Here is a 12,937-nt window from a genome sequence, read left to right on the forward strand (position 1 = left end):
TCCTGGGGGACCATCAGCCAAAGTTAGAGCTCAAGGGTCTGGCCCTTCCCCCTTTGGCCCAAAATAACCTCCTCCCCCACTTAGAGGGAATGCTTGGAATTCTTTCAACTGAGGACAAAGCCTTTCATCTGCCAATTACTGATAAAGGGAAAATGCAAATATGCTGGAGAAGGTGATCCATCAAGGGTTCAACGTTTATTGAGTGACCACTTAGACCCAGCAGAGGGGTGGGCATTCTGGGGAAGTCAAAGGGGAACAAACAACCGACTGGCCCATTCTTCTCTCAGGTTTGTAAAGGGAGGGGATCAAATCAGGTGACTAGTCAACCTCTTCCCACATGACAAGTCAGGAACTCCCATGGATGTGATAGATGAGCTTAAGTGCTGTCACACGAAAAGCGTCAACACCAGACTTTTCTCTAACTCCTGCCTTCGGAGGTCTCAGAGGCCTCAGGGGGAAAGAGAACCTCAGGGAGGAAGATGAGGAACGAAGACCCCGAGGGTCGCACCTGACAGCTTTGCTTTATGTTTGCACTGATTCTCAGACCAGGCCCCTCCTTTAAGCAGCTTTCTTTCTTTCTGAAGTATAAATGAAGTTGGTGAACATTGGCAAAGGCAAGCTGTGTGTTCCAGGGTGAGTGGTCTCACCTCTCTGAATTCCAGCTTCCTCCTATACAAAATGGAGCAACAAGGCACAAGACCTTCCCTTTAAAAGATTCTTTCTCACACGAAGAGGCACGGCAAACTAAACAGTTGTGTGTGTGTGTGTGTGTGTGTGTATGGAACCCAGGGCCTTATGCTTACTTACTAGGTCAAATGTTCCACCACTAACTACGTCCCCAGCTGGCCCCCGGGGCTGCTCGAAAGGCTGCCCAGTTGATGGAGCTGAGCCAATGTAGCTATGATTTCAGAATCCTATCATAGCTACATTGGTGACAAATTTTGGTGTTTGGCGCCCCATCCCTATGTAGAAGACTTCTGCCGATAACGCGCACGGATGGAATGAAAACAGACTTCAGACAGTAGCTTTGGGGACACGCGGAGAAAGTACAGAACGATAAGGTAGGAATTCTAACGTGAGGGAGGGAGAAGCATATATCCCTGCAGCGACAGTCTCTGGCTCAGCCCGCTCGCAGGTGGTCAGGCCACTTCCTCCCCACCTCTGCCTGAGCCACGGCTCGTTGATGTTGGGACAAGATTAAAAGAGCAGCCGTCCGCATTCATAATTTCTTCAGTCTGGGTTTCCCAGTGTGCAAAATGACCCGCTTTAACTTGTGCACTGGGGAAAAGGCGGTAGTCGTTATCTGCGAGGATCATCTAGGTCTCCCAGAGTTTCCCTGGTGCTGTCATGAGGCCTTTCGGGGCACAAGAGGCCTGGAAGGAGCAAAGTTCCGGGCAAGCTTTTCTCCCAACTAAAATGGACCTGACTTGTTCATTTTGGAATTACAGGATCACTCGGGGCCAATTCTGGGCGCAGACACAAGCACTACTTCAGGGGACCCCCTAGGAGCGTGAGGGATCTGATAGTCCGAGCATATTCCCGGGTGTCCCTACTTCCTCCTAGAGAAACATGGATTAATCAAGACGTGCTACCCCAGAAAGCCACGAGCATCCCCACCAACCTCCTCTTGAGTTGCCTTAAGGGAGCTTTAAGGGGCTTACCTTTCGCCTGCCTGCATTGGGGACGCTGAATCCGATTCTCTAGTTCCCTCCTGTGTATCGATTTATCGCTTCTCGGCGAGTGCAGAGACTTTTTTTTTCTCTCTCTCTCTCTCCTTTTTAAAAGCCCAACTTATGCTTCAGGGCTCTTCTACCGAGGCTGTCCGAATGAATGAATGAAAGGCTGTCTTCCGGTCAGCTGCAGCCTGAAAAGGCTGTGGACTGGCTGTATTTCCTGTACCTGTGCGTCTGCCTCATTATTATTTCAGCCCCGGGAGTTTAAAAGTTATGCAGTCTATACAGATACAGAGCTGCGCTAATTTCTTTCTGAGCCCCTCAGATGCCTCCTCCATATGGCAGGTTCGCAAATGGATAGGGGTCTGGGCCGGCTGGCCCCTCCCCCCTAGACATGCAGTAGAAAAGCAAAAACAGAAAGAGAAATTATACATACAAAACACTTTGAATTTAGGTCGCCAGCATAGGTAACGAGGAAAGGTGGGTGCAGGAAGAGAGGGGCAGTCGTGGGTAACCCGAGCAAGGGGGCAGGGGCAGGGGCGGGGGTCGTTTTGGGGGGTGCCAAGCCCCCGGGGCTTTCTTGCCAGCAGGCTCGGCTAGCATTTCCGCGCCTCCCGCTGAGGCCATCCGTGCAAATCTGCACCTCCCTCCCCACCCCCTCTTCTCTTTCCCTCCCTCCCTGCCCCGCCATCTCTGGGATGCACCCGCCGCCTGCAACTCAGCCCTCCAAAAGTCAGCTCCCGGGCGGCGGCGGCGCCTGCGTGCAGAGGCGCACTCGTGACCCAACAACAAAACAGCGATGCCAAGGCGCTAACGGCGCCCGGTGCGTCCCAGGCTCCCTTCTGGCCCTACACCTACTGCGGCTGCGGTCCCCGACACCCCCAACCCGAGCCCCCCTTCTCCCCAACTAGTCCAGCCGCGAGCTCCGAGCGCGATCGGCAACAATGTTTACGTTCCGGGGATTATGACGTCGACGCCTCCCCCCCACACAACTGCTGAAAATGGTTTCCTAGGACTTTGCAAACGGATCTGCTTAAGTGTTGGTGCAAAACTTTCTAGATATCGGCTCTGGCTTGCTCTGTTTATTTATTTTTTTGGTTTCTTTTCTTTGGTCTTCCCTCCTTCCCCCCCTCCGCCAAAATGCAGGGGGCAGGAGTGTTGACAATTAATTGGTGAACTCTCCTAAAAAAATGGAGGCAGAGAAAGACTCTGGAAGAAGATTGGTGTGTAGCTTTTTTTTTTTTTTTCCTCCCCCAAATCTGTATCTGGTATACGATTGATTTATTTTTTTTGGTTGTTTCTTGCTGCCTTTTCTTTCCTTTTCTGTATTTTGCAAGAGAACCGGAAAAAATAATAAATTGCATGCAAAAGGAAGCAAGCAGCTTACTCCTCCAGTCTCTTGTGAGGCTCAGGGTCTCAGACACTTAAGTGGGGAGGAGGTAGCGCCGAAAGGCGTGGAAGGGGCTGAGCGGGCTCGGGGTTCGCCTGGGATCCGGGGGGCTGCGGGGCTTGGTTCTGAGCGGCGGAGGGAGGAGGAAGAGGGATGCGGGGAGCGGTGGGGGAGTCTCCTTAGGAAGTGAGTGTGCGCGCGCGCTCGTGGGGCGATGAGGCAGCTGCTGGTGCGTTTTGGGGTCTCGGATGGAAGCTTTGTGGCGGGCCGGCTGCCTCTCCCCACGCTCTGAACCTCCTCCCCTCCCTTCCTCCTCTTGCAGTAGCGGTCGGTCGGTTGGCGGGGGCGGCTAGGTCTCAATCCTTACGTTTCAGCTTTCCAGCTTTTCTGTAGCTCCGGAGCGGCTCCAGCCTCAGTAATGCCGCCGGCCCTGGGTTCCGGCTTCCCGGGTTGGCCGCCGTGGCCGCCGGGGCTGCTGTTACCGCCGAGCCGGGCGCCGCAGCGGCTTCTCCCGGGGCCTACATCTGCCCCGCCAGCTCATACCCGGAGCCCCCTTTGGGGGTTACATAACCGGGCTCCCAGTCGAGCAGTCAAAGCTCAGTACATCCCTGGGGTGGGGGCAGAGGAAAGCCCCCAAATAGCACTTCCATGGCTTCCAAAGATGCAGGAGGGGAGTGCTCCGTGGAAAAGCAGTCGGGCCTTGGGGGTGCGAGCCCCCCTTTCTGCCTTTCAGCATCTTTGGCATTTGCGCAAAGTTGTTCGGATTGCAATGCTGGGGTGCAGTGGGCGCGCGACCCCTGCACCTGTTCACGGTGGGCCAAGAGTGAGAGGAGACCCCCAAGTCCGCTCAGTAATGCCCCGGGTTCTCTGGTTGGGTCCCCACAGCGCGCGATTGACCGCCAGAGATACGACGAGAACGAGGACTTGTCGGACGTGGAGGAAATTGTCAGCGTCCGCGGCTTCAGCCTGGAGGAGAAGCTGCGCAGCCAGCTGTACCAGGGCGACTTCGTGCATGCCATGGAGGGCAAAGGTGAGGCGTCCCCTCTCCTGGCTGCACCCTGTGCAGACGGCCAGCGCGCACGTGGGGAGGGAGCTGCCTGTGGCTGGCTTCGTATTTCGCGCCCGCGTCCCCCATTCCAGGGGATCCGGTGACGAAACGAGCCTGAGCCCTGGGGTGGGGGGGGGTGGTAAGGGAGGAGGGCAGGCAGGAAGAGGGCTGGGCCTGGCGTGGGCCTAGGCCCTGACTGCACCCATCACTAGCACCGGGGTGGTCACTGCCAAGGGGATATCCGACTGAGAGCGCCCCGGGGCCAGACACTGGCCCTAAGGGAAGACAGGGGCGCAGGGCATCCTTACTCCTCCGGCGCTCTCTGCGCTGCCAGAGGTGTAGTGCCTGGCAGGAGCCCTTCCCAGTGGCCCTGGCGCATCTGGGTGATCCTTAAGCTCCAAGCCTTCCCAACAAGCCTTTGTCACCCTGGGCCGGCGGGTTGGGGACTGGAAATGGGCTTTGGAACTGGAGGTGGCAGCACCTTCGCTCTTAGGGTTACGCCCCTTCGAGCCTTGGGTCTGTAGCGCCTTTCTCCCTTCGTGGGCCCTGCCCTGCAGCGGCACGGGAGAAAGGACTAAGCGGGCTGTCGGGGTTGGCACTACCCTATCCTCCGCAAGCCCGGGGCCTCCAGCGCTACAAACCTAGACGGTATGGCTTGTGGGGTCTAGGTTAGATTTATGATGGATTACCCGCTCAGGCCTAAAGCTAAAATACCGGTTCCCTTGGCAGTTTGAATGGAAGACTTAGGCACTTCTCTGGAGACAGGGTCTTTTTATTTATTTATTTATTTTTTTTTCACGCCTGACACGAGAGCTCTTATCTTCTGGGCTTCCCCGTCTACAGCAGATCGGAGTTGGAGGGACCTCCTTGCTTTGGGTTTCTCCCTGGCTTTCCTGCTGACAGTGTGGCGGCGGGGGTGGGCGCGGGTTCTTAAACGCGTTGAGTAATGCTCCTGCTTGAGGTGAGGCGTTAGGCGCCCAGCATTCTGGGGGTTTTCTGTGGACTCCGGTCCCAGAACCCAACTTGGCTTGTGGGATTGGAGTTTTGGAGAAGCCCTTGCTTACCCAACCCTTCCTAGGGTGTATGGGCTTTTTTTTTTTTTTTTTTTTTTTTTTTTTTAAGTTTCCTTCCCCATCCCCATCCCCCTTGGAAACCCTGTCCCTCTCAGTTTGCTGACAGCAGGGGAAGTGTCTCCCTCCTCCAGGTTCTGGTTGAGTGGCTGAGGCCTAGAGTTAGCCCTGGGGGAGACTGTCCCGGCTTTGCATTTTTTGAAGTTTCTCTTTTGTGCTCACGGCCTCCTGGGGCTCTGGTAGAGTTAGGGAGAAGTGGGGGGAGGGAAATTTTTTTTTCCCAATAAATTTTACCCAAAAGCAGGGTGCCAGCTCCAAGCGCATTTATGTTTTCTTTGTACAAATGGGATTTTAATTCTTCTCCTTTTCTTCCCCACTCTACTGAGCTTGGCAAAGCCTATGAGAAAACAATATGCAAACTCTCCTAGTCATTTGTCAGGAATCCTTAGGCCAGGATTTGTGAGCTTTTTCTCAGGGCCATTTGTGGAAGCTGAAACTGGGGGTGGAGGAGGTTAGAGGGTGTGTGGGCAGGGAAGGTTACCATCTAGGGAGCTCTAAAGGGCATCCCTAAAATGCTGTCCTGGCTCATTTCAAAGGAGAAGGCCTTAGGATTTTGCTTGTTAATTCAGATCTGGCCCCAAAACCAGAGGGAGGAGCTGAAACGCCAAAGGAACCCTTAGCATGGATTCAAAATAGAATCGCCTCCAACTTCTCTTCCTCTAAATCCTGAGGAATCCCCATTCACTGGGAGCTCCTGGGGATTGGAGCCCCTGGGGTCAGGGCTTTCCCCGGCCCTGGGTTTTGTTCTTTCTCTCTACCGAGCTGGTTGCTTTGGCCTCCTCCTCCCCCAAAGGCTGCTCTGGTGAACTGTTTTCCTAGGACTGAGGCCTCAGTGGCTCCAGGACTCTTCTCTGTCCTTTTTGAATAGCTTGGAGAGGATCCATGCCCCTGGTGCCTTATGATAGTCACCTGTTTGAGGAGAGAAGAGCATGTATCTCAGCATCCCTTGACTCCAGGGATATGGTTGGGTCAGAGCCACTGGCTTGGGAATTGAGGAAAAAAAGGAATTAGGCAAAGTCCGAGGGGCTTTGGATTAGGGAACTTGGGGCTGGGGGGTCTCTGCCAGACAGACTGCAGATAGAAAACGGTCTGGTGCAGTGTCTCCCTGCGGTGCGTCTTCACAGTTTACTAGCTCTTCCCTCCTGGTTATCCAGTTGAAGCAAGGATTATGATGGGTTCCAGCAGAACTCTGCTATAGGAAGACAACAAAGCCGTGCCCAGTTCCCTAGTTATTTTGGCACCAAATACATAGTTTCCAGGGAAACCGGCTCCCCCCACCCCCTTTTCCCCATGCAGGATATTACAATAAGATTTTCACTGATGCTCAGCTACAGTGAGAACCCTCCTCCTCGTCCCTGGGAGGCTTTAGATCCTCCTAGGTAACATGCCTCAATTTTGCTGTCCTTTTTCTATCTCAGCTCAGCCTAGGATGTGTTTGTTGCTCCTGTTTCTCAATAGTAGCTGGTGAGTCTTCAGTGCGGAGTTGGCTCTTTACAAGTCTCCTTCCCAACCCAGGCTGGCCCTGGGCTGTTCATTGACAAGTTGGGACCCGTGGGGCATGCAGAGAATGAGTAGGCAGAGAAGCTGATGGAGGATATGGCTTGGCTTTGCCTTATCTGTTTTCTTGTTATTTTTCCAGAGAGTTTTACCATCAAGCTGGTGCCTACATATAGTGTATATGGCTCCTTTATTGTTTTTTTTTTGTTGTTGTTGTTGTTCCCCCACCAAGGGGTTGTGGTTCATTTGCTTCTTAATAATTTAACCAAATAATTGTCTTTAATTCAAATACCCAAACAGATTTTAACTATGAGTACGTGCAGAGAGAAGCGCTCAGGGTTCCCCTGGTTTTTCGAGACAAGGATGGACTAGGAATCAAGTAAGTTGCTGGAATTAACCCCTTCTTCACTTTACATAGCTTTCGGGGTGGGTTCTCCTGCCTTCTTTTCTCCACTCAGCACTTGCAGAAAGATTTTGCTTAAAACCCTGGGAACATCTTCTTGTTCAAACCCTACCTGAGGAGAAAAACTGTTCAAAAAAATGACCTTTTTCAGGAACTTGGGAGAGAAGTCCTAAGTCATTCCAACAATGATAGATTTCCCACCGCCTTCTGGTCTACCTTGGTCCCACGCAGCAGCTTTCTGTTGAGCGGTGCTCCTTCCTTAAGTCAGAGTGTGGGTTTTGGAGAGACTGGCCATCCTCCACACCTAGACTGGGGCATCAGGATGCATGTTTTCTCAGCATACATCCAATATGGGGGAGGTGGGTTTTTCTCTATGAAGAGTGTATATTTCCTCTCCTTTTCCTGCCTGCCTCTGTCTATCTTATACTCTGGCCGAGAGCTTCCGGAACTGCGGTTGGGAAGAGATGGGAGGCTGGAAGGACAGATTCCACTCCATGGACAGGGATAAGAAAGCACCTTTAGGCCGCCTCCCTCTCTAGCATCTATGGCGAGGCCTGTTCTTATGCTTCCTACCAGCGGTATGAGACTTTGAGCGTCTTCCTCGCTATGGAGTCTTGGGTGCTCTGGACTTGATCTGTAGACCAGGATGGCCTTGAACTCACCTGCCTCTTTCTGAGTGCTGGGATTAAAGGCATGTGACACCATACCTGCCTTTTAGCATCTTTTGTTTTGTTCCCCTTTGACTTTCCCAGAATGCCTACCCCTCTGCTAGGTCTAAAGGTGGTCACTCAGTAAACACTGGTGTGTGCCACTGTGCATAAAGGCATAATATGCCCTTTTCTGACTCTGACTGTATTTATTTATTATTAATTTTGTTTTGTTTTGTTTATGAGATAGTTTATTGCTGTGTAGCCGAGGCTGACCTGAAACTCACAGCCCTCCTGTTTCAGTTCCCCAAGTTGGAGCTGAGTATAAAGGGAGTCTCTCCCACAATCCATATAGCTCTGTATGGAAACTATTTTCTAAAGGGAGAGAGACGCCCTAAATTAAAGCAGGTGTTTGGTCCTTGACACCACTGGTCAGTTTTCCCTGCACTAAGTTAACCAATGCTATCCCATCCCCTAAGGCTCAGCCTTGGTCTTTCTGTCACATCAGGGAGCAAGCGTACACTGTTGTCATTCTGGGTGACTTCCCTTGAGGAACTTATCTGATTTTCTGGGTTTGCCTTCTGGACTATCTCATATTTCCAAGCTTAGAACAAAGAAAAACAAGCCATTTAAAATGGCTTCCCTTTTGACTCAGGGTAGAGTCTAGCTCTGTGTGGGGTTTGTCTGTTTGTTTGTTTTTGTTTTAAATTTATCTGTTTATTTACTTGTTTATTATTATTATTTTTTTTTATTTATTTACTTGTTTTTAACCAAATATCCATGCTTCTCTTTTTCTAGAATGCCAGACCCCGATTTCACAGTCCGAGATGTCAAACTCCTGGTGGGTAAGTGCCGTAGGGTGAGGCAGGAGAAGGGAAGGTCTTCACTACCTGCCCGTTTAGACTTACAGCTGCTTCAGAAAAGACTGTCCTCCTCAGGGGAGGTTGGAGCAGCTGTAAGCTGCAGACATCTGCCTCTGGAGAACAGGTTAGATTGCAAAGTCCTGAGAGCTGTGTCGAGGACGTTTGCCAGAACAGTTTAGGAGGCGATTTGGACCCAGTCTCTGTCTTGGGCGTCAGCAGTGCGATCTCAGATCTCCCCTTTGCGTTTGTTTGTGGGTTGCTGGGTAAACACTGGGTGCTTCATGACCCCTAAAGGACTTTCATGTGTTCACGGGGGAGGAATCATGCTTCCTGCTTCCTCAGGGTTCTAGACAGGCCTAGGGTGGGGCTTTGTCACTCTGCGTTTAGCAAATTAACCTGCTAAATATGGCTGATGGCTTAGCACCCTCATTTTTCCGACAGGTACAGGTGGTATTCCAGATCATAGAAAGTTCTTCGATAACGCCATTCTTCCTAGAAAATCATTTCTTGCCTATATGGTAGGCTGTGGACGTAACTGAAAAGGCCCCTGCCCTCTCTACTGGGAGTGTAAAGACTTAACCACATATCTTTCCAGTGATTGAAAGGGCTTTGAAGAAATAAAGCAGGGTGATGGATAGAGCATGGTAGGCTGTGCTTTAGGCAGGGTCGTCAAGGAAGGCCTCTTGGGCTGAGAGGAGGCATTTAAACAGAGTAAAGCAATAACAGTCCTCTATGGGGCCTGGAGAGGTGGCTCAGTGATACAGAACACTTACTGCTCTTCCAGAGTTTGCTTGCTTCTCAGCGTCCAATCAGGGTGCACAAAACCACCTGTAACTCCAGCTCCAGTGGATCTGACACCCTCGCCTGGCCACCACAGGCACCAGCATATGCAGAGACACACAAATGAAAAGTAATTAATTAATTTATAAGAATCAGCCATGGAAACAAATAGTCTAGGCTGAAAGATGAGCAAAGGGAAAGGTCAGGGGAATAGACTTGGCATTTCAGCCTTGAATGACGGAGGAGAGAGTAGTAGAAGGCCCTGGTCAAATTTGGATTTGGGTATTTAGTATGAGAGGAGGCCTTGAGGAGCTGAAAACTAGGGTGAAAGTGAACCTATGTGATTTGATTATTTGGGGTATTGGCACTTTAATTAATTAATTATGGCATTGGAGATTAAATCCAGGGCTTCCTACATGCTATTCAAGTTTTCTACCAACAAGTTCCTTGCTCAACTTTTTTTTTAAGCTAAAATAAAATGTAACAAAACTCCCTATTTAAAATTTACAGTTCGTGGTTGTTGTTTTTTTGTTTGTTTGTTTTAATATTTATGATGTTTTGCAACCATTACCACTATCTAATTCCAGACTGCTGTCCCCACAAACCTCGTAGCTCCTAATTGTATGTTCCCTTCATTTTCTTTGTATGGAAAGACCACATTTTGTTTTCCATTTATCTGCTGGTGGATCTTTTGGTTGTTTCCACTTCTTAGCTGTTATGGATGGAGCAGTGGATGTTTCTGTATGAGTTTTTAAGAACATGTGTTTCTCTTGAGTCTTATGGCGTATCTTAGTACGTTTTCTGTTGCTGTAACAGATTACCTAACACAGAATAGTTTACAAAGAAGATGTTTATTTCCGCTCGTGATTTTGGCAAGTCCAACAGCATAGTGTGGGCATCCGTGTAGTGTGCGTGGCTTCAACTCATGGTGGAAACAGAAAAGGCCAGGATGGGGCTTGCAGAGCAGAAGGGACATCTTGCTTGTAGAAATTTGATGTCGAGGTAACTGACCAGCCCCTGGAGACATTAATCCATTCCTAAGGGGTACAGCCTTAGGTTCTAAATACCTCCCAGTGGACCCCACCTCCCAACCTCAGTGAGAGAAACTGAGGCTCCAACCTGTGACCTTGAGGATGACACTCTCCACAGCAGTATAATGTAACTGTCCTGACTCAGGTATATATTTTATGTCCATCAGCTCTGTATGAAGGCTCAGTTTGCTGTTTACCTGCACTTGCACTTGTTATGGTCTGTTTTGGTTTTGGTTTTTGCTTCTGGTACTAAGTAGTCTCTCGTTTATTTAGTTTTGTTTTTTGGGTTTTGTGGGTTTTTTTTTTTAAAGAAGGGTTTCATTATGAAGTCCAGGCTAATTTAGAACTCACCATTCTCCCCTCATCTGTTTTTTTATAGCAGCCATGCCAGTAGGTATTGAAGTGGCTGGACTGAATGTTCTGAAAGCTACACATGTGGCGTGTGAAAGCAGCTGACTAGTGGCCTGTTGGACAGTGTGGCCAGAATAATTGACACAATTTCTCTTTCAGGTCTTCAAGACAAGCTCTTACTGTGTAGCCAAGGCTGGTTCTTGGATTCGCAGAGCTCCTCCTGCTTCAGCCTTCCAAGTGTCGTGGTTATAGACATGTGCTACTGTGTCTGCTCTAGGGATTAGTTTAGTTTAGTTTTATTTCTCAAGGCAGGTTCTGTGTAGCCCTGGTTGTCCTGGAACTCACTCTGTAGAGCAGGCTGGCCTCTGCCTCCTGGGATTAAAGGCGTGTGCCGCCACCACCTGGCTGCTTTAGCTTTCTTAGGTAATGTTGCTTTCTGGGACTTTCTGATAAACTTTCTAAGCTCTATTATGCATCCAGTCTGCCTCCTCTTTGACTTGCACCTCGTGATCCTCATGGTGGCAGCAGGAGCGTCCAGGTAGATGGTTCTAGCATTCTTGCCAGACTAAAACCGCACATTGATCAGGGAACCAAGGCTGGCTGGCTGGACACTGTGAATGATGTTGGTGGCTGTAGCTCTCTGGAGCACTACTGTGGTCCATTGGGGTCTCAGTTTACACAGGCCCCAGGAGAGTGGTGTGAAGCGCATTTATCACAAATGACAGAGGTGGCCTAAGCAGAACAGAATAGTTTGACTTCTGTAATATATCTAGGGTGTAACCTGAAGGTATATATAGACCTAGGTTCTCCAAAATTACCCCAAGAGCAAATTATCTCAAGAGATTGCCTCTTGCCTCAGGCTTGGTGGCAAGTGCCATTATCTGCTGAGCCGTCTCGCTGGCCCTTGCCTTTCTTTTCTTCTTTCTGTGCTTCTTTGCTTCCTCTTTTTTACTTGCTTTGGGCAGTGCCTCCCGTTGTGAAGATACAAACAGGCCGAGGAGGCCCAGGCTGATGGTACCTTGACACCCCAGGCCCCTCCTTCCTGATGGTGCTTAGCCAAGTCCATGTCATGCCTCTGGGATGCCAATCGTGAAGCTGGTAGTTGGGGACAGTCAGCGCCAGGGCCTGACAGTCCAGGTGGACTGGGAGTGAAGAAATGACAGTTCTGGGTTTCCCAGGGACAGAGACATGCTCCTAACACTAACTTGCGTTCTGCTGGGAGGGCAGTGCTGAGGCGGCTGACCAACCACCTTTAGGAGGGAGGGTTAGGAAGGTGGTTCAGTGAGCGAGCAGTTGCCATGAAAACGTGGGGATCCAGGATCCCCAGCGCCCGAGTCAGTGCTGAGCAGGTGTGGAACCTGTCTGTAATCCCAGTACTCAGGAGGTGTTGAGGACCCGCGGGATAAGCTGGGAAGCCATACCAAACTGGTAAACTGTGGGTTCCAGTGAAAGACCCTGCCTCTCACTATGGATGGTGTGGAATGAATGAGGCAGACACCTGATGTCAGCCTGTAGCCTCCACATACACACACACACACACACACACGCCCCACAGATACACCCCCCACAGACACACACACACATACCACACAGACACACACACACATACACCACACACATACCACACAGACACACACATACCACACAGACACACACACATGCCCCACAGATACACACACACACACACACACACCACAGGCACACACATGTACACACTCACACGTACACAAAAACAAAAAAGAAGAAGAAAAAAAAGGTGGTGGGGGAGGCGTGACCAGCTGTTCAGGCTGCAAGTCAGCCTGTAGACTCCTCACTGCTTTAAAGTCGAGCTTTTGTCTGCCGGCCATCTGCTGCTCACTAGAGCCCTGCCTTTCATTTATATAAACGGATCTCAGTATGTTTTCCAGGCTGGTCTTGAACTCCTGGGCCCAAACATTCTTCCTCTGTTAGCTTTCCAAACTGCTGTGACTGTAAGCCTGTGTCATTGTCTGTAATGACCTGCCTTTAAAATTAAAATGAGCGAGTTTCCATTTCTATGCTAAAAAACCATTTTAGTTGAAGTAGACATATAAGGAAGTGCACATATGCTAATAGTGTTGACTGATTTCAGACACCCAAACATAT

The 12,937-nt window shown here is 50.3% G+C and overlaps 1 protein-coding gene across 8 annotated transcripts in view; it reads left to right on the plus strand.

The window, feature by feature from the left end:
• The first annotated feature begins 2,742 nt into the window (after window positions 1-2,742).
• Window positions 2,743-12,937, plus strand: part of Kdm2b (lysine demethylase 2B) — a 117,054-nt gene continuing 106,859 nt past the window's right edge. For 3 of the 8 annotated variants that reach the window (XM_060382398.1, XM_021631360.2, XM_060382399.1), the window contains exons 1-4: window positions 2,743-2,896; window positions 3,949-4,093; window positions 7,039-7,117; window positions 8,587-8,633. In XM_060382398.1, the coding sequence (XP_060238381.1) occupies window positions 2,864-2,896; window positions 3,949-4,093; window positions 7,039-7,117; window positions 8,587-8,633 (304 nt within the window). In that variant the 5' untranslated portion in view covers window positions 2,743-2,863. Of the gene's footprint in view, window positions 2,897-3,175; window positions 3,293-3,595; window positions 4,094-7,038; window positions 7,118-8,586; window positions 8,634-12,937 lie in introns of those variants that run through there. The other 5 variants (XM_060382395.1, XM_060382397.1, XM_060382396.1 and 2 more) reach the window with 2 other exon arrangements.

This window comes from Meriones unguiculatus, chromosome 4, assembly GCF_030254825.1.
Source record: "Meriones unguiculatus strain TT.TT164.6M chromosome 4, Bangor_MerUng_6.1, whole genome shotgun sequence".
Lineage (NCBI taxonomy): Eukaryota > Metazoa > Chordata > Mammalia > Rodentia > Muridae > Meriones > Meriones unguiculatus.